We start from the raw sequence: 23,146 nt of genomic DNA on the forward strand, positions 1-23,146 counted from the left end.
AATATACAACCTTGATGAACTCTTTTTCCTATTTGGAACCAGTCTGCTGTTCCATGTCCAGTTCTAACTGTTGCTTCCTGACCTGCATACGCATTTCTCAAGAGGCAGATCAGGTGGTCTGGTATTCCCATCTCTTAAAGATTTTTCCACAGTTTATTGTGATCCATACAGTCAAAGGCTTTGGCATAGTCAATAAAGCAGAAATACATATATATATATGTGTGTATATATATATATATGACCATGTCATCTGTAAATATAGTTTTCCTTTTTCCCTTCCAATCTGAGTACCTCTTATCTCTTTTTCTTGGCTGATTGTGCTGGCTAGACTCTCCAGTACAATACAGGTGATAAGAACATGTCTTCTTATTGCTTTCCTAACCTTTAGGGAGAAACACCTAGGTTTTCACCACTGTGTATGATGTTAGCTGTAGAATTTTTTTGGAGATATTGTTAGGTTCAGGAAGTTCTCTTTTTCTAGTGTGCTAAGACAGTTTTTGTTTGCTTTTAAAATCATGAATGGACATTGGATTTTGTCAGATGCCTTTTCTGCATCTATTCATATGATCATATGGTTTTTCTTTAGTCTGTTGATTTGATCAGTTCAGTCTCTCAGTTGTGTCTGACTGTTTGTGACCCCATGGACTGCAGCACGCAGGGCTTCCCTATCCATTACCAACTCCTGGAGCCTACTCAAACTCATATCCATTGAGTCGGTGATGTCATTAACCATCTCATCTTCTGTCAGGCCCTTCTCCTGCCTTCAATCCTTCCCAACATTAGGGTCTTTGCAAATGAGTCAGTTATTTGCATCAGGTGGCCAAAATATTGGAGCTTCAGCTTCAACATCAGTCCTTCCAATGAATATTCAGGACTAATTTCCTTTAGGATTGACTGGTTGGTTCTCCTCGCAGTCCGAGGGACTCTCAAGAATCTTCTCGAACACCACAGTTCAAAAGCATCAATTCTTCGGCACTCAGCTTTCTTTATAGTGCAACTCTCACATCCATACGTGACTACTGGAAAAACAATAGCTTTGACTATACAGACCTTTGTTGTCAAAGTAATGACTCTGCTTTTTAATATGTTGTCTAGGTTGGTCATGACTTTTCTTCCAAGGAGCAAACGTCTTTTAATTTCATGGCTGCAGTCACCATCTGCAGTGATTTTGGAGCCCCCCAAAATAAAGTCTGTCACTGTTTCCATTGTTTCCCCATCTGTTTGCCATGAAGTGATTGAGACTAGATGCCATGATTTTAGTTTTTTGAATGTTGAGTTTTAAGCCAACTTTTTCACTCTCCTCTTTCACTTTCATCAAGAGGCTCTTTAGTTCTTTTTCGCTTTCTGCCATAAAGATGGTGTCATCTGCGTATCTGAGGTTACTGATATTTCTTCTGGCAGTCTTGATTCCAGCTTGTGCTTTATCCAGTCCAGCATTTCTCATGATGTACTCTGCATATAAGTTAAATAAGCAAGGTGAAAATATATAACCTTGATGTAATTCTTTCCCAATTTGGAACCAGTCTGTTGTTCCATGTCCAGTTCTAACTGTTGCTTCTTGACCTGCGTACAGATTTCTTAGGTGGCAGGTCAGGTGGTCTGGTATTCCCATCTCTTTAAGAATTTTCCACAGTTTGTTGTAATCCACACAGTCAGAGGCTTTGGCATAGTCAGTACAGCAGAAATAGATATTTTTCTGGAATCCTCTCACTTTTTCAGTGAAATGGATCATATTTTTTGAATGTTCAGTTAGCCTTGCATCCCGAGAACAGTCCACTTAGTTGTGGTATATAATTCTTTTTATACATTGTTGGATTCAATTTTCTAATATTTTGTTGAGTATTATTACATCTGTATTCCTGAAATATATTGGTCTTTAGTTTTCTTTTTTGTAATGTCTTCATTTGGTTTTGATATTAAGATAGCACTGGCCTCATAGAAGGAATTAGGAAGTATTCCCTCTGCTTCTATGTCCTGGGAAAGTTTAGGGAGAACTAGTATCATTTCTTCCTTAAATGTTTGGAAGAACTTAGCAGTGAAACTGTCTGAACTTAGTTCATTCTTTTTTTGAAGGTTATTAATTGTTGATTAAATTTCATTAGTAGATACAGACCTATTCAGATGATGTATTTTTTTCTCATGTGAGTTTGCTAGGTTATGTCTTACAGATAATCAATCCACTTCAAGTCAGTTATCAAAATTGTGGGCATAGAATTGTTCTTAATATTCTTTTATTATCTTTCTAAAGTCCATGAGATTAGTAGTTTTGACTCCTCTGATTTCTGATATTTTTAATTTATCTTTTCTCGCTCAAAACAATTTTATTGATCTTTTAAAGGACCAGCTTTGGTTTGATTTTTTTTTTTTTCCTGTTGTCTTGATATCCTGTTTTCTTATGTTCAGTGTTATTAAGGTTTCTGCTGTAATTTTATTCTGCTTCTTTAGGTTAAATTATTCTTCTAGTTTTGGTTTTAGATCTCTTTCCTAATATGTGCACCCATTTCTATAAATTCTTTTCTAATCATTGCTGTCACTGCATTTCACATGTTTTCATAAGTTGTTTTTCTCATTTTCATTTAGTTCAAAATACTTAAAAATTTCTGTTGGGATTTTTTTGACCCATGTGTTATTTAGAAGTGTGTTGTGTAAACTTCTACTGTTTTGGGGTTTTCCAACTATGTTTACATTATTGGTCACTAGTTTAATTCATTTGTGGTCTGAGAACATGCTTTGTATGATCTGTTCTTTAAAGTTTATTTTAAGGTGTGTTTTAAAGCCCAGGGTTCTATTCTATTGGGGAATGTTGTGTATGAGACTGAGAGGAATGTGTATTCCGTTGTTGGATGAAGGATTCTATAAGGTCAGTTAGATCTGCTTTAATGTTGGTGCTGTTTAGTTCAGCTGTATCTTTGAAAGTGAAAGTCGCTCAGTCATGTCCCGACTCTTTGCAACCATGGACTGTATAGTCCATGGAATTCTCCAGGCCAGAATACTGGAGTGGGTAGCCTTTCCCTTCTCCAGGGGATCTTCCCAATCCAATCATCGAACCCAGGTCTCCCACATGGCAGGTGGATTCTTCATCAGCTGAGCCACAAAGGAAGCCCAAGAATACTGGAGTGGGTAGCCTATTCCTTCTCCAGTGGGTCTTCCCTACCCAGGAATTGAACCAGAGTCTGCTGCATTGCAGGGGGATTCTTTCCAACTGTACTATCAGGGAACTGATAGTTTGTCTTCTGGATCCGTCAATTACTGATTGAGGGGTGTTGAAGTCTCCAAGTGTAATAGTGGATTTTCTTGTTTCTCCTTGGAATTCATATATTTTGATGCTTTCTTATTAAGCACATACACATTGAAGAGTGTCAAGTTTTTCTGGAGAAATGAATGACTCCTTTTATCATTATGTATTACCACTCTTTATAATGATAATTTCCTTGTCTTAAAGTCAGCTCTGTCTGAAATTAGTATAGCTACTCTAGCTTTTATTTGATTAGTGTTAGCATTGTATGTCTTTCTCCATTCCTTTTCTTTATGTTTAAACTGGGTTTTTTTGTGGACAGCAGATAGTTGGATTTATTTTTAATCCAGTGACAGTTTCTTTCATTTAATTGGTTTATTTCAGTCATGCATGTCTGAAGTGATTATTGATACTTGTTATACTTGGTTCTTTTTTATTCTCTTTTTCTGCCTTCTTTAGCTTTAATTGACTATTTTATATGATTCCACATTCTATTCTTTCTTAGTGTATCTATTATATTTATTTAAACATTAAAAAAATCTAATTGCCTGGAGTTTGCAATATACATTTACAACTGATCTAAGTTTGCTTTTAGAATATTACTATACTGCTTTATGGGTAGTACAGGTATCTTATTCCCAGTCCTCCGTATGTACTATAATCGCCTAATACATTGTCGCAATTAGAACTTTGGATATGCTGTTGTCTATTAAATGAATTAAGAGAAGAATAAAAGATTTTCTTGTCTTTCTCTGATACTCTTATATATATATATATGTTTGAGTTTCCAACGTGTATTATTTTCTTTCTGTGTGAAGAACTTTTAACATTTCTTGCAAGGCAGGTGTACTGGTGACAACATCCTTCATTTTTTATCTAAGGAAGAATTTAGTTCTCCTTCACTTTTGTAGGGTAACTTTTACTGGATACAGAATTTTAGGTTGGTGGCTTTTTTCTTTTAACACTTTACATATTTCATTCCATTTTCTTCCTGTTTGTATGGTTTCAGACTAGAAGTCCAAAGTGATTCTTATCGTTCCTTGATCATCTGTAGATATGTGTTTTTGTCTTTGTTTTCTTTTGGGATTTCCTTTTAGTCTTTGTCATTTTGCAGTTAGGCTGTGATACGCCTGGTATAGATCTTTTGATATTTATCTTGTTTGGTGTTATCTGATTGTCTTAGATCTGTTCTTTAGTATTCGTCATTAATTTTAGAAAATTCTCAGCCATTATTACCATGAAATTAAAGACACTTGCTCCTTGGAAGAAAAGTTATGACCAACCTAGACAGCATATTAAAAAGCAGAGATACTACTTTGCTGACAAAGGTCTATCTAGTCAAGCTATGGTTTTTCCAGTAGTCATGTGTGGATGTGAGAGTTGGACTATAAAGAAAGCTGAGCACTGAAGAATTGATGCTTTTGAACCGTGGTGTTGGAGAAGATTCTTGAGAGTCCCTTGGACTGCAAGGCGGTTCAACCAGTCCATCCTAAAGGAAATCAGTCCTGAATATTCATTGGAAGGACTGATGCTGAAGCTGAAACTTCAGTACTTTGGCCATCTGATGTGAAGAACTGACTCATTTGAAAAGACCCTGATGCTGGGAAAGATTGAAGGCAGCAGGAGAAGGGGCTGACACAGGGTGAAATGATTGGATGGCATCACAGACTCGATGGACATGAGTTTGAACAAGCTCCAGGAGTTGGTGATAGGCAGGGAAGCCTGGTCTGCTGCAGTCCATGGGGTGGCAGAGTCAGACATGACTGAGCAACTGAACTGAATTGATGACTTCTGATGTTTCTTTTATGCCTTTTCCCCTTCTCCTTCTGGTATTCCCATTATACCTACTTACTGGTTTAGTCACTCAGTCATGTCCGACTCTTTATGACCCCATGGACTATGACTATAGCCCACCAGGCTCCTCTGTCCATAGGCTTTTCCAGGCAAGAATACTGGAGTGGGTTGCCATCTCCTCCTCCAGTATACCTTCCCGACCCAGGGATCGAACCCACGTCTCCTGCTTGCAAGCAGATTCTTTACCACTGAGCCACCAGGGAAGCCATGCCTATTTATACCTTTTTGTAATTGTCCCACAGTTCTTGAATAGTTTCTTCTGTTATTCTTATCCTTTTTTGTCTATGCATTTCAGTTTGGGAAGTTTCTGTTGATACATTTTTGTGTTCACTGATTCTTTTGTTGATGTGTCCAGTCTGTGGATAAGTATATTAAAAGTGAAAGTCGCTCAGTTGTGTCCAACTCTTTGTGACCCCAGAGACTATACAGTCCATGGAATTCTCCAGGCAGAATACTGGAGTGGGTAGCCTTTCCCTTCTCCAGCGGGTCTTCCCAACCCAGGGATTGAACCCAGGTCTCCGCAGTGCAAGCGGATTCTTCACCAGCTGAGCCACAAGGAAAGCCCAGGTATATTAAAGGTATTCTTTATTTCTATAATAGTATTTTTCTATCTAGCATTTTCTTTTGATTCTAGCTTAGAGTTTCCATCTCTCTGCTTACATTACTTGTTTTTGCACGGTTTCCACTTTTTAAAATTAGAGCTTTTATGATATTTACCTTAGTTACTTTAAATTTCCTGTCTAGTATTTCAAAATCTGCAACATACCTGAGTTTGATTCTTAAGGTTGCTTTGTCTCATCAGTCTGTTTTTCCTCAACTTTTGAGGAAAGTACATGGCTTGTACTTATCAGATGTGAACTATCAGAAAATAGGAACTGAGAGTTAAGCTTTTACTGTGAAGTTTTGTTCATCTAGTTCTAGCTCAGAGATGTGGTTAGTGTTTGCTGCTTTAGATCCCAGAGACTTCAGTATTCTGTCCCACTTCCATTGTCCTTGGGTTTCCCTAAGAACTCCTTAAATAGAATCTGTGTCTTGCCGATGTGTCAGTTGTAATCCACTGATTGATGTGGTGGTAATGTGTGCGTGAGGAGAGCTTTATCATTTTATGATTAAATCTCAGTTTTGTAAGTGGACCTGAGTCCCTGGGCTATGACCTTCAGAAATTTTTTTTCTCCCTTTACTTGAAACAGGAAGGCTAGAGGGAACTGGAGTTGATGAATTGGACTTTCCCAGGGTTAGATAAAGCTCTGATCAGGTAGTTTGCCTTGAAGGGCTGGCCTTCGTTAGTGGGGACTGCTCTCAGGGCTTGTTTGCCCCTCTGTGTGTTTGGAAATGGTTGCAGGGAATTCCCTGGTGGTCCAGTTGTTAGGGCTCAGTGCTTTCACTGCCACGGCTTGGGTTCAATCCCTGGTTGAGGAACTAAGATTCCGCAAACCATGTGCAGGGTCAAAACAAACAGAAAGAGAGAACCTCAGGGAACTTCTTGTGGTAAAAATGAAGAGCTCTTAGGTCTCAAGCTAGTTTCTTTTAGCTTTTAGCAGTTTGTCCGTATTTATTTAAGTGTTTCTTCAGTTTGCTCTAGCAGTTTCTGCTTCTGGTAAACTGATTTTCAGCTTGCAATTCTTTGTATTTGCCTCTCTCCAGAGTTCAGTGTGCAATTTGCCCTGTGACCTTGATTCTCTGATCAAAAAGAAAGAAAGGTCATTGATTTTCATGTTGAGCTTTTTCTTTCGAGGCTGATATGCTTTTTTATATTAGCTTTATACATGGGAGCACTGAGACTGGAAGTCCAGTGGAAGGCTATAAAATCAGATCTCAACACCAAACATCAATAACTAGAAGTGTTTTCCCTTTCCTGTTCTAGTAGCACTTAAGTACACTTGAAAAATTGTGGTTAAAAAATGCATAACAATTTACCTTTTTAGTCACTTTTAAGTGTACAATTTAAATGGCATTAAGACTGTTCATATTATTGTGCAGTCATCATCACCAATACATTTCCAGAACTTTTTCATTTTCCCAGACTAAAGATCTGTACACAATAAACTCTTTCTTCCAGCCCCTGATAACTGCTTTTCCACTTTCTGTCTCAATGAGTTTAACTGCTCTAGATATTTCATTTAAGTATAGTTGTACAATTTTGTTATTTTGTATCTGGCTTATTTTACTAAGTGTGTCTTCCAGGTCAAGGTCAGCTTTTAACCAGAATCATAAGAAAAAAAGATTATTTAAACTTATTCTTCTTTCGCGTGTAGCTAAGTTGATATAGTTGTCCTTTGTCTGAACTTGTGAGTTAGGTCAGTCATTATGTTATCTGTCTGTCCAGCCCCAAAAGGGAAGAGTTGGATGAGAAGATGGGTAAGATGTTAGACAGTTTTAAAATTGTTTTAAAAGTCTAATGTTTCTTAATTTGCTCTAGGACTTGCAGAGTATTCTTACATATTCAAACGAAAACTCTAAGTTATGCTTGGTGGTCAGAATGTTAGTATTAGCTTATTCTATCGTTTGGCGTTTGGTGTTAATAACCTACCTCCTAAGTTAAGTACTAGTTTATACAGATTAAGATTTTTATCTGTTATGTTTTTATGGGGAATGCTTCATAGCTCGAAGGATCTGCTGTTTTGTTGTACAGTTACTTGGATCTTTAATTTCATCCTTCTGTCCATTTTCCTTATAGCTGTGTTGAGTTGTTACGGCTTCTCAGTGCACCTTTATCTTCTGGCATGCCCATTGTTGAAGTTAGGAGACCTGGCTGGACTACCAACTCAGTGTGCAAATTTACCTAGCTTTTGTTTCACTTTGTTGCTGCTGCTGCTGAGTCGCTTCAGTCGTGTCCGACTCTGTGTGACTCCATAGACGGCAGCCCACCAGGCTCCTCCGTCCCTGGGATTCTCCAGGCAAGGACACTGGAGTGGGTTGCCATTTCCTTCTCCAGTGCATGACAGTGAAAAGTGAAAGTGAAGTCACTCAGTCGTGTCCAACTCTTAGTGACCCCATGGACTGCAGCCTACCAGGCTTCTCCATCCATGGGGTTTTCCAGGCAAGAGTACTGGAGTGGGGTGCCATTGCCTTTTCCATTGCTGCTGCTAAGTTGCTTCAGTCGTGTCCAACTCTGTGCGACCCCAGAGATGGCAGCCCACCAGGCTCCCCGGCCCCTGGGATTCTCCAGGCAAGAACACTGGAGTGGGTTGCCATTTCCTCCTTCAATGCATGAAAGTGCAAAGTGAAAGTGAAGTTGCTCAGTCGTGCCTCTTAGCGACCCCATGGACTGCAGCCCACCAGGCTCCTCCGTCCATGGGATTTTCCAGGCAGGAGTACTGGAGTGGGGTGCCATTGCCTTCTCTGATCTCCATTGCTAGAGAATGTTATCTTTCCTATGGTGAAATAAGAATTTGTTTCTTATTGTTTAGAGCAGGTAGGGGTTCTTTATTGTTGATAATTATATTGCTGAGTCTTTTTGGCAAGGATTTCTGTTTATTCACTGTAATATTTGACTACATTCAAAGTTCAAGTCTTTTCAGCTGAGATGCCTTTTGCAACTGGGACTTACTCAGTAAGCTTTTTTTTTTTTTGAACTGGAGGATTAAGATAATTTTTTAAATTTTTAGTTTTTGTCCCTGTATTAATAAATGGTATCAGGTTACTGTTTTTCAAGTTCTTAAGTTTGCTTCTACTCATGACAGCAGACGGTCTCTGTTATGGGCGAGGCTCCTTCTCAATTCATTAGCATCCTCCTGAGGGCAGAGATGTTTGTTCTTTTTCACTGCTCTGTCCCTTGAATCTAGAACAGTGGCTGGCACACAGTAGGGGTTCAATAAATATTTGTTGAATGACTATATTAAATTTACCAGTGTTCAGTATGTTAGAGAAATAACAAGACTTCTTAATTTCATGTTTTGAAATGTCAAAACTTAACTGGTTTTAATTAGGTTCTCTGATTTACCTTTTCTCTCATTCTTTTATTGACTGATCAATTTAGTACTTCTGCTTCATTGACTACGCTAAAGCCTTTGACTGTATGGATCACAACAAACTCTGGAAAATTCTTAACAAGATGGGAATACCAGACCACTTTACGTGCCTCCTGAGAAACCTGTGTACCGGTCAAGAAACAACAGTTAGAACTGGATGTGGAGTTATGGACCAGTTCAAAATTAGGGAAGAAATATGTCAAGGCTGTATATTGTCACCCTGCTTATTTAACTTCTATTCAGAGTGCATCATGCGAAATGCCTGGCTGAAGGAAGCACACAAGCTGGAATCAAGATTGCCAGGAGAAATACCAACAACTTCAGATATGCAGATGATATCACTCTAATGGCAGAAAGCTAAGAGGAACTAAAGAGTGTCTTGATGAGGGTGAAAGGGAAGAGTTAAAAAGCTGGCTTAAAACTCAACATTCAAAAAAGTAAATCATGGCATCCAGTCCCATCACTTCATGGCAAATAAATGGAAAAAAAGTGGAAATATTGACAGACTTTATTTTCTTAGGCTCCAAAATCACTGCAGATGGTAATTGCAGCCATGAAATTAAAAGATGCTTGCTCCTTGGAAGGAAAGCTGTGACAAACCTAGACAGCGCATTAAAAAACAGAGACATCACTTTGTCAACCAAGGTCCGTATTAGTGAAAGCTGTGGTGGCTCAAGTGGTAAAGGACCTGCCGGCAGTGCAGGAGACCCAGGTTTGATCCCTGGGTTGGGAAGATACCCTAGAGGGGAAATGGTAACCCACTACAGTATTCTTGCCTGGAGAATTACATGGACACAGGAGCCTGGCAGGCTACAGTTGATTGCTGAAGAATTGATGCTTTCGAACTGTGGTGATGGAGAAGACTCTTGAGAGTCCCTTGAAGATCAAGGAGTCAAACCAGTCAATCCTAAAGGAAATCAACCCTGAACGTTCATTGAAGGACTCATGGTGAAGCTGGAGCTTCAGTACTTTGGCCATCTGATGTGAAGAGGCGACTCATTGGAAAAGACTGTCTGATGCTGGGAAAGACTGAGGGCAAGAGGAGAAGCGGGCAACAGAGGATGAGATGGTTGAATGGCATCACCAGCCCAATGACATGAGTTTGAGCAACATCCAGGAGATAGTGAAGGACAGGAAAACCTGATGTGCTGTAGTGGATGGAGTCACAAAGAGTTGGGCGACTTAGTGACTGAACAATAGCAATTTAGTAAACATTTCCATTACAGGGTAAACCAAGAAGAGATAATATATAGTTAGTACATCTTTTTTAATGAGACACCAATTCTTTTTAAAGTTCTTTTGGAGATAGTAAGGTTAACAAGCATCTTACTTAGTTTATGATTTCAGTCATCTGTACTTTTTAAAATTCAGTTTTACTCTTATTCATGTATTATTTCTAGCAGTGATTGAAAGGATTTTATTTCTTCCATCTCTCTTACCCATGTGCAAAAAGGAACATGTTGAAGCTTACTAATTTTAAAAATTTAACGTATTTATTGAGCAAATATTTTGAGTACCTACTGCGAGCCAGGCACTATTCTATGTTCTGGGGATACTATCCTGTGTTTTGAGAGGAAAAAAATGACAAAACTTTTTTTCTTCATGGAACTTAAATTTTCATAGAAGAGATAGGGAAAAAAATAAGTAAAATTAAGTAATTAAGTAAAAAGTAATATGTAGAATAAAAGTAGATTTCTCTAATAGGATAAATTCTTTTAAGTTACTTGTGTAGGTTGAATCAGTTCATTAAATATCACTTTGACACTTTCGGGGAATGAAGTGCTATGTGTGAGGAACTAGAATATGGAAGGCATTTTGGTAGAAACAGTTTTGTAAATCAGATGGGTTTATAGCCCGTGCTCGCAATACTTACACAAGAACTGCAGTGCAAAGCCATTTAAAGGGAGCCACCTGAAGTGTCAATAATAGGCTTTAAGAGTTCAGAAAAGTTGGAGTTTCTTTTCCTGACCACCCACTCAGTCCAGGCTGAGAGCAGATTGAGCAAAGGTATAGAGATGCTAAGCAACCTATGTATTTGGGAATATTGACCTTTTTTGTTGTGGGACAAACTGGAAGAGGTGTGTGTGTTGGGGGGACATAAGGAGCAGAGATAGGAAATGTAAATTAAAGGTGGATTGTATACAACACATCTCCAGATGGTCCTGTAAAGAAATGGGGAGCCACAGATGGCTTTTTAGTGGGACCATGGCATGATTTTAGATTTCTTGTTGAGAACATTAAGTGACAGTTGGGAAGGATGGGTTGGAGGGTACAACAGGGAGGTTCAAGGTGATTTGGAGCATCTAAAAAGTATAGTCAGTGCAAGACCGTAACTGGGCTTATCTAGGGTGTACTGTTAATCCCCTGATCCCTGTGAAGGGTGCTTCTTGAAGCACAAGTCTGTAGTATATAGTATAAATAGAGCTGTACCATGTGTCAGCCTTGTGACCAGCAGAGGATGAGGGTCTTAAGTTGAAGATACTGAAAGTGAAGAGAGTCCAAGAGAATTTTGTAAGTGATAGGATTGGTAACAACTGGGGATGGAGTTCTGTGGAATAATAATTATAGATGGTTTGTGTTTTACCATCTGAGCCACCAGGGAAGCCCACTGATGTTTAAGACTGATCTTCATATTAAGTAGTGATAATTTGGGCAACACTTTTGTCTCCCGCCTTTTCCTCATTAAGTCTACCTTATACATCTTTCTCCACCCCTAATTGGACCTTTGTTATCTATTTTGGACTATGTAGTAAAGCTTATTATAAGTATTTCTGAAACAAAGGAATTTTTCCTGTGAGGGAAGGTACTTTGAGAAAAGGATATATGGGCTTTAAATATACTTAAAGTAGAGGGCTCTTAATATATGTCAAAGTTAACTCATTTATCATATTCTAGATTTAATTTTCTAGATAAATTAGCCTATGGTATATTAAATTTCATATAATTTTATAATATTACAACAGTTTAGTCCCGTAATGTATGTGCTAAAACATTTTATTATAGAAAAATTTAAATATACCCCAAAATAGTAGAATATAATGAACTCCAGTGTACCCGCCAACATTTTCCTGGTCTTATTTCATCTGTTTTCCTCTCTGCCCTTTTACTTATTTATTTTAACTATATAAGACTTTATTATTATTAGTACAACCTCAAAGCCATTATTACCTCACACAATCATCTTTACCCCAACTTAGCACCATCTAATACCATACCCAGTCTGGATTCAGATTTCCCTTTGGGTTTTGAAAAAGACTTACAGTTGGATTGTTTGAATCAGATTTTATACAAATCTTGTGGTTATTTTTAAAGTTGATGTTTTTTAAAGAGAAAATTAAGGCAGTGTGAAAACATTTTAGTATATAAGCTATTCTAAGAGAGCAGTGCTGTTTTGACAGTCATTCTGTCTGGAACTTGGTTTTGTAGAAGGAGGTGTCAAAATAGCTGGTATCTTATTTTTATGATTTTGAACATAGGAAGTCTTTCCAAAGTGGGAAAAGTGGGTGTGACCCCACTTATCTAGAAGCCTAGAGTGTGAAAATGGGAGCAGATGTGAGAAGGTTCAGGTCCCTCTGTGAAGGATGTGGGATTTTTTTTTGTAACTACTTGTGTAATGTTACAGTATATTTTATCTCCCTGGATGTACCGTCCTTATCTATAAAATAAGGAGTGGATGATTTCTTTCTTTTTTTCCTAAAATTTTTATTGAAGTGTAGTTGATTTACAGTGTTGTAAAGAGTGGGTGATTTCCTACCTTCCTTTTGAGTTCTTATTTTTGTGTGTTTTATTTTATATTTATGCTTGATTTCAACAGGATTCTCAGAGTTGGATTGGTGGAAACAATGAACCATTGACTGGCTTTACATGGCGAGGTGGTTGCGAAAGAGAAACAACAGGCATACAAGTCTGGAATGAAGTGTTTGTGATCGAGAGACCTAATGGAACAAAAGTAAAATTCTTTTTAGAGTTTTTTTTTTTAAACTATTTTTTCTTCCTTATTTCTTGAGCAAAACAATGCAGAACTCTTATCTTATTATCCGATAACTTAAACATGTGGACTATTATGTCAAAATGTGTGAGATATGTACTTTTCTTGACTTAATTACTGGTTTTTATAGTAACCATTTTATATTTGACTTTTATAAATCACTGTCGGTGAGTTTTTACGTAGTGTTTCTAACTTTTAAATTCCTAGGTGGCTGTGCTGCTAATGGATACCCAGGGTGCCTTTGACAGCCAGTCGACGATCAAGGATTGTGCCACAGTGTTTGCTCTGAGCACCATGACTAGCTCTGTTCAGGTGAGACGCAGGGATGCTGTAGCATGATCAGTTCTCATGACTAGCTCTGTTCAGGTGAGACGCAGGGATGCTGTAGCATGATCAGTTCTCATGACTAGCTCTGTTCAGGTGAGACGCAGGGATGCTCCAGCATGATCAGTTCACAGAACTCCAGTACCTTTGCTCTTCCTCAGAATGCCATTTGATTGAAGAAAAGACGGATTAAAATTAGAGAAACTATTTACATTTCTTATCGCTCACTTACATTTCTGTGCTTGCTGTCCTGGCTTACAGTGTGAAATTTCGTACTTTTAAGTGCTTACCAGGGAAGCAGTGAACCAACAGCCAATGCCTTTGGTATTTTGTTGTAGCATCAATGCTCTTTTTTTTTAAGGAGTATATATTGTATATTATCCTTAATTGAATTCTAGGATATTCAGTTGATACTGTGGCTGCCAGATACAGTAAAATGTAGAGTATATTTTTATTTTTTGGCTAAATCAACCAAACAGCAAAATCAAGTAATTAAATTTAGTTTTCTACTTGATGTGCATGGCAACTAGTACTTGATTATCTGAATGAATGGAGGTATGTTTATATAATAAACTAGGGTCCTATGTAACTTAGGAAACCTGAGTGATGTTTATATAATCTAGGATAGCACCTGTTTCACTTAGAAAGAAGTAAAATTCTTTTCTCTTTCACTTATGCTGTACCCTAGGTGTGTTTGGTGTTTTGTCAAGTTCTAGTCTCTTTGAGCTAGGCCATCTTTTTTCTGTATAATTTAGACTGATTGGACTGAATTAAACCACCACAGGTCATTTTGTATTTTTTTACTTTCCCTTTTATGAGCTCATTTGTGGTTGACACTTCTCTGGCTGAAAAAAGAATTATTGAAGTATGGTGGTTAGGTCCAGCTGGTGGTGGTGTTTCGAGATACATATTTGCAAATATTTTAAAAAGTATGTGCCTCTTCTGAGGTAAGAAATATTTCTTACTGATGAGAGATTATAGATGATACCGTCACAGTGTCTTGGTTTTTGTGCTTTCTATTAGTATCTGGAATGTATGACTTGTCTCGATTAAAGTTCCCATCTCCTTCCTCAATTCGAAGTATTTAGCTGTCAGTGGAAACAACTTTTGGATATTATTATGAGATAAAAGAGAAGGGGCTTCTTTTTATTATAGGGATGGAAATATCTGTCTCTATAAACTAAATGATATTATTGGGGACCCTCAGAATCTCTCTTTTCCAATATGTTCTACTTTTTTTCCTCCAATCTTACAGGGTGGCACAACTGCCATTTTCCTGAGGCAACCAGAAAATGCATCTTTGTGTTTGTATTATCACATTATAGCCCTTCAGATTAGCTGACTCTCTGACTTGCTTTAAATTATAAGCTCTCTGTCCTAAAACTTATATACCGTGGTGTTCTGTTGTTTGTTTAACTTTATGATAGTGAGAGGCCTAATTTTGGAAACTTAAAGCCACTTTCTTACTGTAAAATGAAAATTCTTGCTTTGCTTGACTGTCTCATAATGTGGTTTTATGTGCAGTCAGAAATGAAATCCAAATGCGATAATGCATAAAAAAGTGCTTTGTAAACTAAATAATCAAAAAGATTGATTTTTTTTTTTTTTTTTAAGGCTGAACTGACTGGCATTTGGGATCTTAGTTCCCTAACCAGGGATCAAACCCATTCCCCCTGTCTTGGGAGCACAGAGTCTTAATCACTGAACTTGTAGGGAAGTCCCTGAAATTATTTTTTATTATTGCGTCTTTCCTGATTCTTGAGGCCAGATTTCTGTCCTTCCTTATTATATAAGTTATATGATTGATAGGCTAATGACAGATTGATCCCTTTGTCATTTATTTTTTCAAAAAATAATTGTTGAGCATCTTGTTAAATACAGTGTGGTATACTAAGTACAGCACAGTATACTAAGTACTAATGGTCTACAGTAAACAAACCTTTTCTCTTTGCTGTTTATAACCTGGCCCTGACAATGAAAGGATCTGGGCCTATTTTCTAAACGCTAAGGCCCATATCAGTGAGAATAGGTTGGTCATGCTCTCAGATTTTAAGTTTAAATAGAGTTTAACCACCTCAATCATTAATTTCTTTGTAAGTACCTGTTTGAAATTAGCTGAGAAAATAATTTTAAGTTTGCTGGCTTATAGTGGCTGTTTATTTTCTTGACCTCCAAGTGATTAAGTTTGATCGGCATTTTGTTGTGGTTAGAATAGCTTGTTCTATATTTGGAGTAACCCTGTTTTCTTAGATATGTTATTTCTTAGCAGAGGCTGCAACTATGGACACCTACTACTTTTCTCCTTTGGTGGCCTAGTTGACCTCTTAAAAGATTTGATTCAGAAGGACTGTACCTAGTGAATCTTCTCTCCAGTTTCTCTTTCTTTCGAGTACTTGAGTGAGTGATAGTCACTCAGTTGTGTTCAACTCTTTGCGACCCCATGGACTGTAGCCTGCCAGGCTCCTCTGTCCATGGAATTCTCCAGGCAAGAATACTGGAAAGGGTTGCCATTTCCTTTTCCAAATGACCTTCATGCCCCTCTCACAAAAAGGAGCAATCCCTCATGGTGGAATTTTGGGGCACTGGGGTGCTGCCTGCATCCACTCAGAAACCTGCATGGTGGGTAGATAGGTAGTCAAGTCTGACTGTTCATTATCCTCCCTAAGCACAGCTCCAGTCCCAAGACACATCCCTTTAATTCCCACTGGCCAGTGGCACTTTCCAGGTTTTTCACAAAGCCTCTAAAATTCTGCATGGATGAGGTACTTGCGGTTCCATTCTAGGGTATAATGGTTTCAGAAGGTACCCTGATGCTCCACAGATATTAGGTCTCAAACCCAGTTCTTCTTACCTTTCCCCTGCCCCCACCCAAACCATTCCATTTCCAGAATGCCAGGTCACATTGGTCCATCTCCCAATGAACTGAACACTCCTTCCCCAGACTTGGGGACTGAAGAGAGAAAAGGGGTCAGGAGCCATGAGTTCTCCATGTTTTTCAGCAAACAGGATTCTGGACCCAAACTGGACCCAAAGGGTCTCAGTTTTACCCATGGACAATACAAAGTTAGGGTCAGATGCTCCTTCAATGCTCCTTCTAGTTCTAAAATTCTGTTTTTGATAACTGTGCATTTTTCACATTCCTTCAAAAATATGTGCAAAAACAGTAATTTTCAAATAAAGAAGCTATAAAATGTATAATATATCATAATTCTTTTGAAAAGCTACTTTTCAAATATAATCAGTATTTAAATTAGCAATTTTTAAGATTTTTTTTTTTCGATATAATGGGGGTTCTTTCCAACAGGCAAAAAAAACCCAACCAAAGGCACTTAAGAAATCACTTAATAAATTATAAGACCTTCCCTGGTGGCTCATATGGTAAAGAATCTGCCTGCAATGCAGGAGACCGGATTCAATCCCTGGGTTAGGAAGATCCCATGGAGAGGGATGTCCACTCCAGTATTCTTGCCTGGAGAGTCCCATGGACAGAAGAGCCGGGCGGGCTGTAGTCCATAGGATCACACAGAATCGGACACGACTGAAGTGACTTAGCATACAAGATTATATGTCATTGTACTCAGTTTGAAAACTTAGCCTATTTGATATTTATACTTACTTAACTTACCATTATCAGCTCTGGTCTGTGTGGCTTGGAAAGCCTCCTAAAAATTTGTGGAAAGGGCAAGAGTGCCACCTACTGTTGTGTGTGTTTTTTTTTAAACAGCTACTACAGTCTGGTAAAATTTTCGTGTTATTTAGACTGAGTTTGCTTAAGTAAAAAGATAATCATATTAGAGTCAATGGTAGTTGAGGCACCCATGATATATGGGTGATACATATATTCACCCATATATATTGTGAATGCTCCAGGGAGGAATTTGATCTTTGTAGAACTATGCCCTTCACATCATTCACTTAGAAAAATAATTGGGGAAATCCTATACTTAAGAAAAAAAAAAAAAAACATGGTGTAACATTAAAGAAACTTACTAGCTAAGTGTAAGTATGTAAACGTACAATATAAGTATACTACATATACTTTAAAAAAAAGGTCTGCTGCTCTCTTGGCCCCATATGCATGTATTCATGATTTTTACATAGTTTACCACCACTGCTCCCCCCTTAATGTTTTATAGTTAGGGAAAAAGAAATCCTTTTCATCACCAGTTAAGATAATGATCGAGTCATTCATATGTGTTCAGGTATAAAATAGCCTTCATTTCCACAAGTAAAGTTACACACAGATGGGTATTCAAAGTAAAGCACTAATGAAAACCATATTCTGTTTTAACAGGTATATAATTTGTCTCAAAATATTCAGGAAGATGATCTTCAACACTTACAAGTATGTATGTCTCAAAGAATGTATGCCAAAGTATTGAAAATTTAATTCCTACATTATTGTTACTTTACACCAAGAATCTATAATATTGTAAGAAGATTGACTATTATATGATTTTAAACAGATACATGATTTCTTAACTAAAAGAAATTTTGATGTATACTTGGTCTTAAAAATTAAATGCTTGGCTTTCAAATGATTTTAAAGGCCCTGACATCTAGTGCTCTGATATAGAACAGCTTTACAGATGTCTTCTTTCAACGTCTTTGGGGGCATTATTTTAAATAATTTGATTTAATAGTTATTTACAGAATACGGCAGACTTGCAATGGAAGAAATCTACCAGAAACCATTTCAGGTAAATTAAGTATTTTATCATTAAAAGAAATTTATCTGTGAAAAGCTGTCATCTTGTATTTCTGAAGACATAAGGACATTATGCCAAACTCATTTTTAGCAACAGATCCAGTGGAATTGAAACTAATTTATGGTAGAGTCATTACCAACTTAACAGTAGCAATTTACAAGATAGGAAATAGAACAAATGATTATAGATTGATTCTTAGAATTTTTACTTAAAGAAGTTAATAACATTTCTCTTAATTAGGTGTTAATTCCCAGAGTTGAGATAGTCATGTGAACTTCTTGTATACATCATAAACTACTGCCATATTGTTGGTTGTGTGTGTGGGGGGGAGTATATTACAAGTTGAAGTTAGACCTGTTATTGTTCATTTTTGATTCATAGAAAAGTTTCAGAATTTATTATGTCTCTCCCTCATGTTTTTTCATTACCTTTAAATGCTAGATGCAGAATATTAAGTCAGAAATTAATCTGGGTGGAGTTATTTGAGAAGCATAATTTGATATTGCTTCTTTGGAGTCTTAACATTACGGAGATTTAAAAGAAAAAAAGCTAATTTTAGATAGTTTCTTTTTTGAAATAAGTGGTTTATAAGTTGACATAGTGTTACTTGGTTAGTTGTGTTACAGTAGGTAAGAATGACTCCACCCTGTTTGCTCATCCGTGTGTGAAGTCTTCCCTTACATGAAAGCATCACTGGTGCTTCTTACTGTCAGTGGGTTTACACTGATTCAGCCTCAGTCTTGCCTGGCTCAAGTGATTACTTTCATGAAATATTTAGACAGGTTATGGTGTCATTTTTTGTATATGATAAAATGTACTCTATTTTGCCTATATCTGTTTTTCTGAACTGGGGTAATTTTGCCACCCAAATGGCATTTGCTGATATTTGGAGACATTTTAGGTTATCACAGTTTTGGGGAGGAAGTTAATACCATTGGTATTTAGTTTTTAGAGACCAGACATGCTGTTCAACATCCTGTAATACATAGGACAAGTGTGTACAGCTAAGAATTATCTGACCCAAAGCATCAATAATGCTGAATTGAGAAACCTAAGCATGTAAGAATACAAAATTCTGTGAAGTATTTGGTCTTTTAATTATACAATCTTGGCTTAAAATTATGATCTGTATACCCTGATACGTCTTTTGTTTCTTCTTAAAAATCCCTGTGTTATTACTTGTGGTGACAATATATAGAGTAAGTTTCTCAAGTGGATGTAGATTCTTGGATAGGAGTTGGGAGTGTTACTGGTTTATGTAGTAGGCTCTTGATATAACTATGATTAGTAGGAAACCATTTGGTTGCTGTAACTTTTGATAAGGATTGTTTCTGGGGAGTAAGGGATGCTTCAGTTGTTAAGGTAGTAATTTTTGGTAAAATTTTATAAGAAATGATTCTATGTTTTTCCTTTTTTCTGTAGACATTAATGTTTTTGATTCGAGACTGGAGTTATCCTTATGAACATTCATATGGTTTGGAAGGTGGCAAACAATTCCTTGAAAAGAGATTGCAGGTAAGCCTATTTCTGAGAGAGGAGAGCATAAGCACCGAGTCAGGCAAAGGAGTGGGCTGCCTGGACTGCTGCTTAGACCACCAATGTCTAAGTATGATCGGGACAAATAGAGTATCCCTGGTTAACCTAGGTAACCCCATACATAATTGATGAGGTATAAATTGGTAGCACTCCTGAGAAAGAGAACAGTAGAAATGCCCTTGAATAGAAATTAAGGAACAGATATTTCTCCAGAGACATATTGAAGGGACATTTCAATAAATCAATATTCACAGGATAAGAGTTTGAGGTAGACTAACCTTTTGATCTGTTCAGATTGCATGCATGTCTCTTTCTGGCCCAGCTGAGCTTCTGAACATTTGAGACAGGATGGATAATCTAGTGTGCATGCATTGAACGCAAATGATGTGAGACTTTCTTTCCAAGGAATATTGCCTCATAGAGTGGCAGCATATAGAGAGCTAGAAAAGGGATCTTAAACATTTTATCTAGCTTAGCATTTATACACAGTTCAGTTCAGTCGCTCAGTCGTGTCCGACTCTTTGCGACCCCATGAACTGCAGCACGCCAGGCCTCCCTGTCTATGACCAACTCCCGGAGTCCACCCAAACCCATGTCCATTAAGTCAATGATGCCATCCAAGCATCTCATCCTCCATCGTCCCCTTCTCCTCCTGCCCTCAATCTTTCCCAGCATCTGGGTCTTTTCAAATGAGTCAACTCTTCGCATGAGGTGGCCAAAGTATTGGAGTTTTAGCTTCAACATCAGTCCTTCCAGTGAACACCCAGGACTGATCTCTAGGAGGGATTGGTTTGATCTCCTTGCAGTCCAAGAGACTCTCAAGAGTCTTCTCCAAAACCACAGTTCCACACACACCTCAAAACTGGAACCCAGAAAAGTGACTTGCCTTTGTTTATTTAACACATTATCAGTAACTATAATAGGACCCAAATATCCAGACTCTTGTTCTGACCCATGCAAAATGCCATACCAAGGCAGTCCTGGAAAATAAACTCACCACCATGATCCTTTATTCCTAGAGGTATCCTCCTGTGGAAACCCTCAGGTCAAATACTACCCGCCTACTGACATCAATAAAAGATGTATAAAAATCCCTTTATTCATAAATAGGAGATTTCTTTCTTTGGGGTAATAAACTTTTGTTTTTTCCCTGTGGAAGGATGAATTTAGTTTTGCAACCATATTCAAAGACTGAGGTATAATATAATTTTTCTTGATCCTAAACTGAGATTAAAACCAAATCCTTATTCTTAGATTATATGAAAGGCGTTTCTAGACTGTCAAAGATTTTCATTCATCAGCATTTTCTTTGGTTTGTTCAGAAGAAATTAACACGAAGTACATTAGGCATACTAACTAAATTCAGAATTATGGACTTCAAAGACAAAGGGGTTTTTAAATACATTATTAAAGTGATACAGAAAAGTACACAGACCATAAGTATGCACCTTGGTGAATTTGTGCAAATTGAACATAGCCATATAATGACCCAGAAGCACCCACCTCTGTCTGCTAACTCCCCCTGGTCCCCAAACCCTTCATTGCTGTTCAGACCTTCATGAGGCTTTGTTTTTGGACTTTTTATGAAAGGAATCACACATGATATGTATTCTCTTGTGTCCAGTTTCTTTTGCCCAGTATTACGTTTCTGAGATTAGTTCAGATTGTTGCCTGTAGTTTAGTTCCCTTATTCTCATTGATATTCAGTATTCCATTGTAAGAATAACAATAATTTTTCCATTCTACTCTCAATGGAGATTTGGGTAGTTTCCAGGTTTTGTTGATTACTAACAGTACATGTATTTTAGAATGGTTTTTGAGAAGAGTTTAGGAGGGAATATGTGAATTATATTGGGATAAGTAGTTATTAAAAATCTAACTATAGTATATTCTTCCAGAAAACACATAGCAGTTTCTCTTCTGCAGAAAACTGATGACTAGCATATGTCATAAGTAATCACTTGGGATGAGTGCTGAAATCTTACAGTTCTTTAGACTGTACTGGTAGTTTTCACCTTATCTGTTGTTTTGCCCGAGGGCTGACCTTTTTATTTGTAGGCAGATTAGTACTTTGTTTTTCTCTTTGCCATTATAAGTACTTTAAAGACGGGTTTATAAATCACAGTCACACCTGTTGTTCTGGTGTTAGATATTATGATTGATTATTATTTGTATTTATTCATATCCTTGGTAGCTAATGGGCTTCCCTTGTGACTCAACTGGTGAAGAATCCGCCTGCAGTGTGGGAGACATGGGTGATTCCTGGGTTGGGAAGATCCGCTGGAGAAGGGAAAGGCTACCCACTTCAATATTCTGTCTAGAGAATTCCATGGACTGTATAATGCATGGGGTTGCAAAGAGTCAGATTCGGAATTTCACTTTCTCTTTGGTAGCTAACGGGGAAAAAAAATCTCTTGGTTTAGGAGAGGAGGTGGGTCTTACCCAATGGTTAGAAATGGGTCTTTAATAAAATTTTATATTGTCAAAAAACACCCATGTGGAGTAGCATTTGAATTACTGTGCATGCTTGTGAGTATGTGTGTGTACTTTTTTAAAAAAAATTTGTTTTTCTCTTGTTTGCTCCTTTACCCTGTCTCCTCCTACCTCCAGGTAAAACAGAATCAACATGAAGAGCTGCAGAATGTAAGGAAGCACATTCACAATTGTTTCTCAAATCTTGGTTGCTTCCTTTTGCCACATCCTGGTCTTAAAGTTGCAACTAATCCTAGTTTTGATGGGAGATTGAAAGGTGGGAATTCCCATTCTTGCTAAAATCAGAACTGAAGTTTTAGAGACTGAAAGTTAAAAAAATAATATATATATATATATGGTTCCTTAAAATTTCTCTCTTGTACTGGAGGATATTTCAGTGCATTGTTAATGAAGTGATTGTAGCGCTCTGTGTGGTCTTTGTAGCTTTCCATTTCATTGGTTGGTTGCAAACACCTAGCATATTGATTAACATATTTTTTAATGTCTGTTGCTCAGCACTGATGTCCTAAAAACACTGAAGACTAAGAACATTTCAGTATTTCATCTGATTGCAGTCTGCTAAAAAGCATTACCAATGTATTGTATTGATATAATTAGATTTAAGTCTGTTTCGGGGTGATGGTATAATTTTCTGTGTATGTTTTAGGATTATTTTGAGCATGATAGCAGAAGACTTGGGGACTAACAAAACTTTAACAGTATGGCTAGAAAAACAAAATTTAGTTTTAATATTTAATACAGTTTCATGAATTGCCTGCCATTTGGAAAGGATAGTTTACTTAAAATACTTGATGTGGAATTTGTTTTGATAGTTCACAGTTTTTTATTATTTGAGCTGACAGAATTATTGGAAGATGAAGAAAATGGGGTACAGAGTTGGGTGGGGGCATTATATTTTTTCCTAGGAGATGTGTCAGTATGACAGATTTGGATGAGTTTTTTGAAATGAATCTATACTTAAGTATACTCTTGTTCTATAAAACAGAATCTCATTAACTCTTACCAATGGTGACTTTACTTCTTCTTCTTTTTTTTT

At 37.3% G+C, this 23,146-nt stretch overlaps 1 protein-coding gene across 7 annotated transcripts in view; it reads left to right on the plus strand.

Moving 5' to 3' along the window:
- ATL2 (atlastin GTPase 2) overlaps positions 1-23,146 on the plus strand; it is a 67,907-nt gene that overhangs the window by 37,378 nt on the left and 7,383 nt on the right. For 5 of the 7 annotated variants that reach the window (XM_070379711.1, XM_070379717.1, XM_070379714.1 and 2 more), the window contains 6 exons: positions 12,875-13,009; positions 13,256-13,360; positions 17,667-17,717; positions 18,016-18,072; positions 19,504-19,596; positions 22,228-22,366. In XM_070379711.1, the coding sequence (XP_070235812.1) occupies positions 12,875-13,009; positions 13,256-13,360; positions 17,667-17,717; positions 18,016-18,072; positions 19,504-19,596; positions 22,228-22,366 (580 nt within the window). Of the gene's footprint in view, positions 1-12,874; positions 13,010-13,255; positions 13,361-13,455; positions 13,469-17,666; positions 17,718-18,015; positions 18,073-19,503; positions 19,597-22,227; positions 22,367-23,146 lie in introns of those variants that run through there. The other 2 variants (XM_070379712.1, XM_070379716.1) reach the window with 2 other exon arrangements.

Source organism: Bos mutus, chromosome 11, assembly GCF_027580195.1.
Source record: "Bos mutus isolate GX-2022 chromosome 11, NWIPB_WYAK_1.1, whole genome shotgun sequence".
Taxonomy (NCBI): Eukaryota; Metazoa; Chordata; class Mammalia; order Artiodactyla; family Bovidae; genus Bos; species Bos mutus.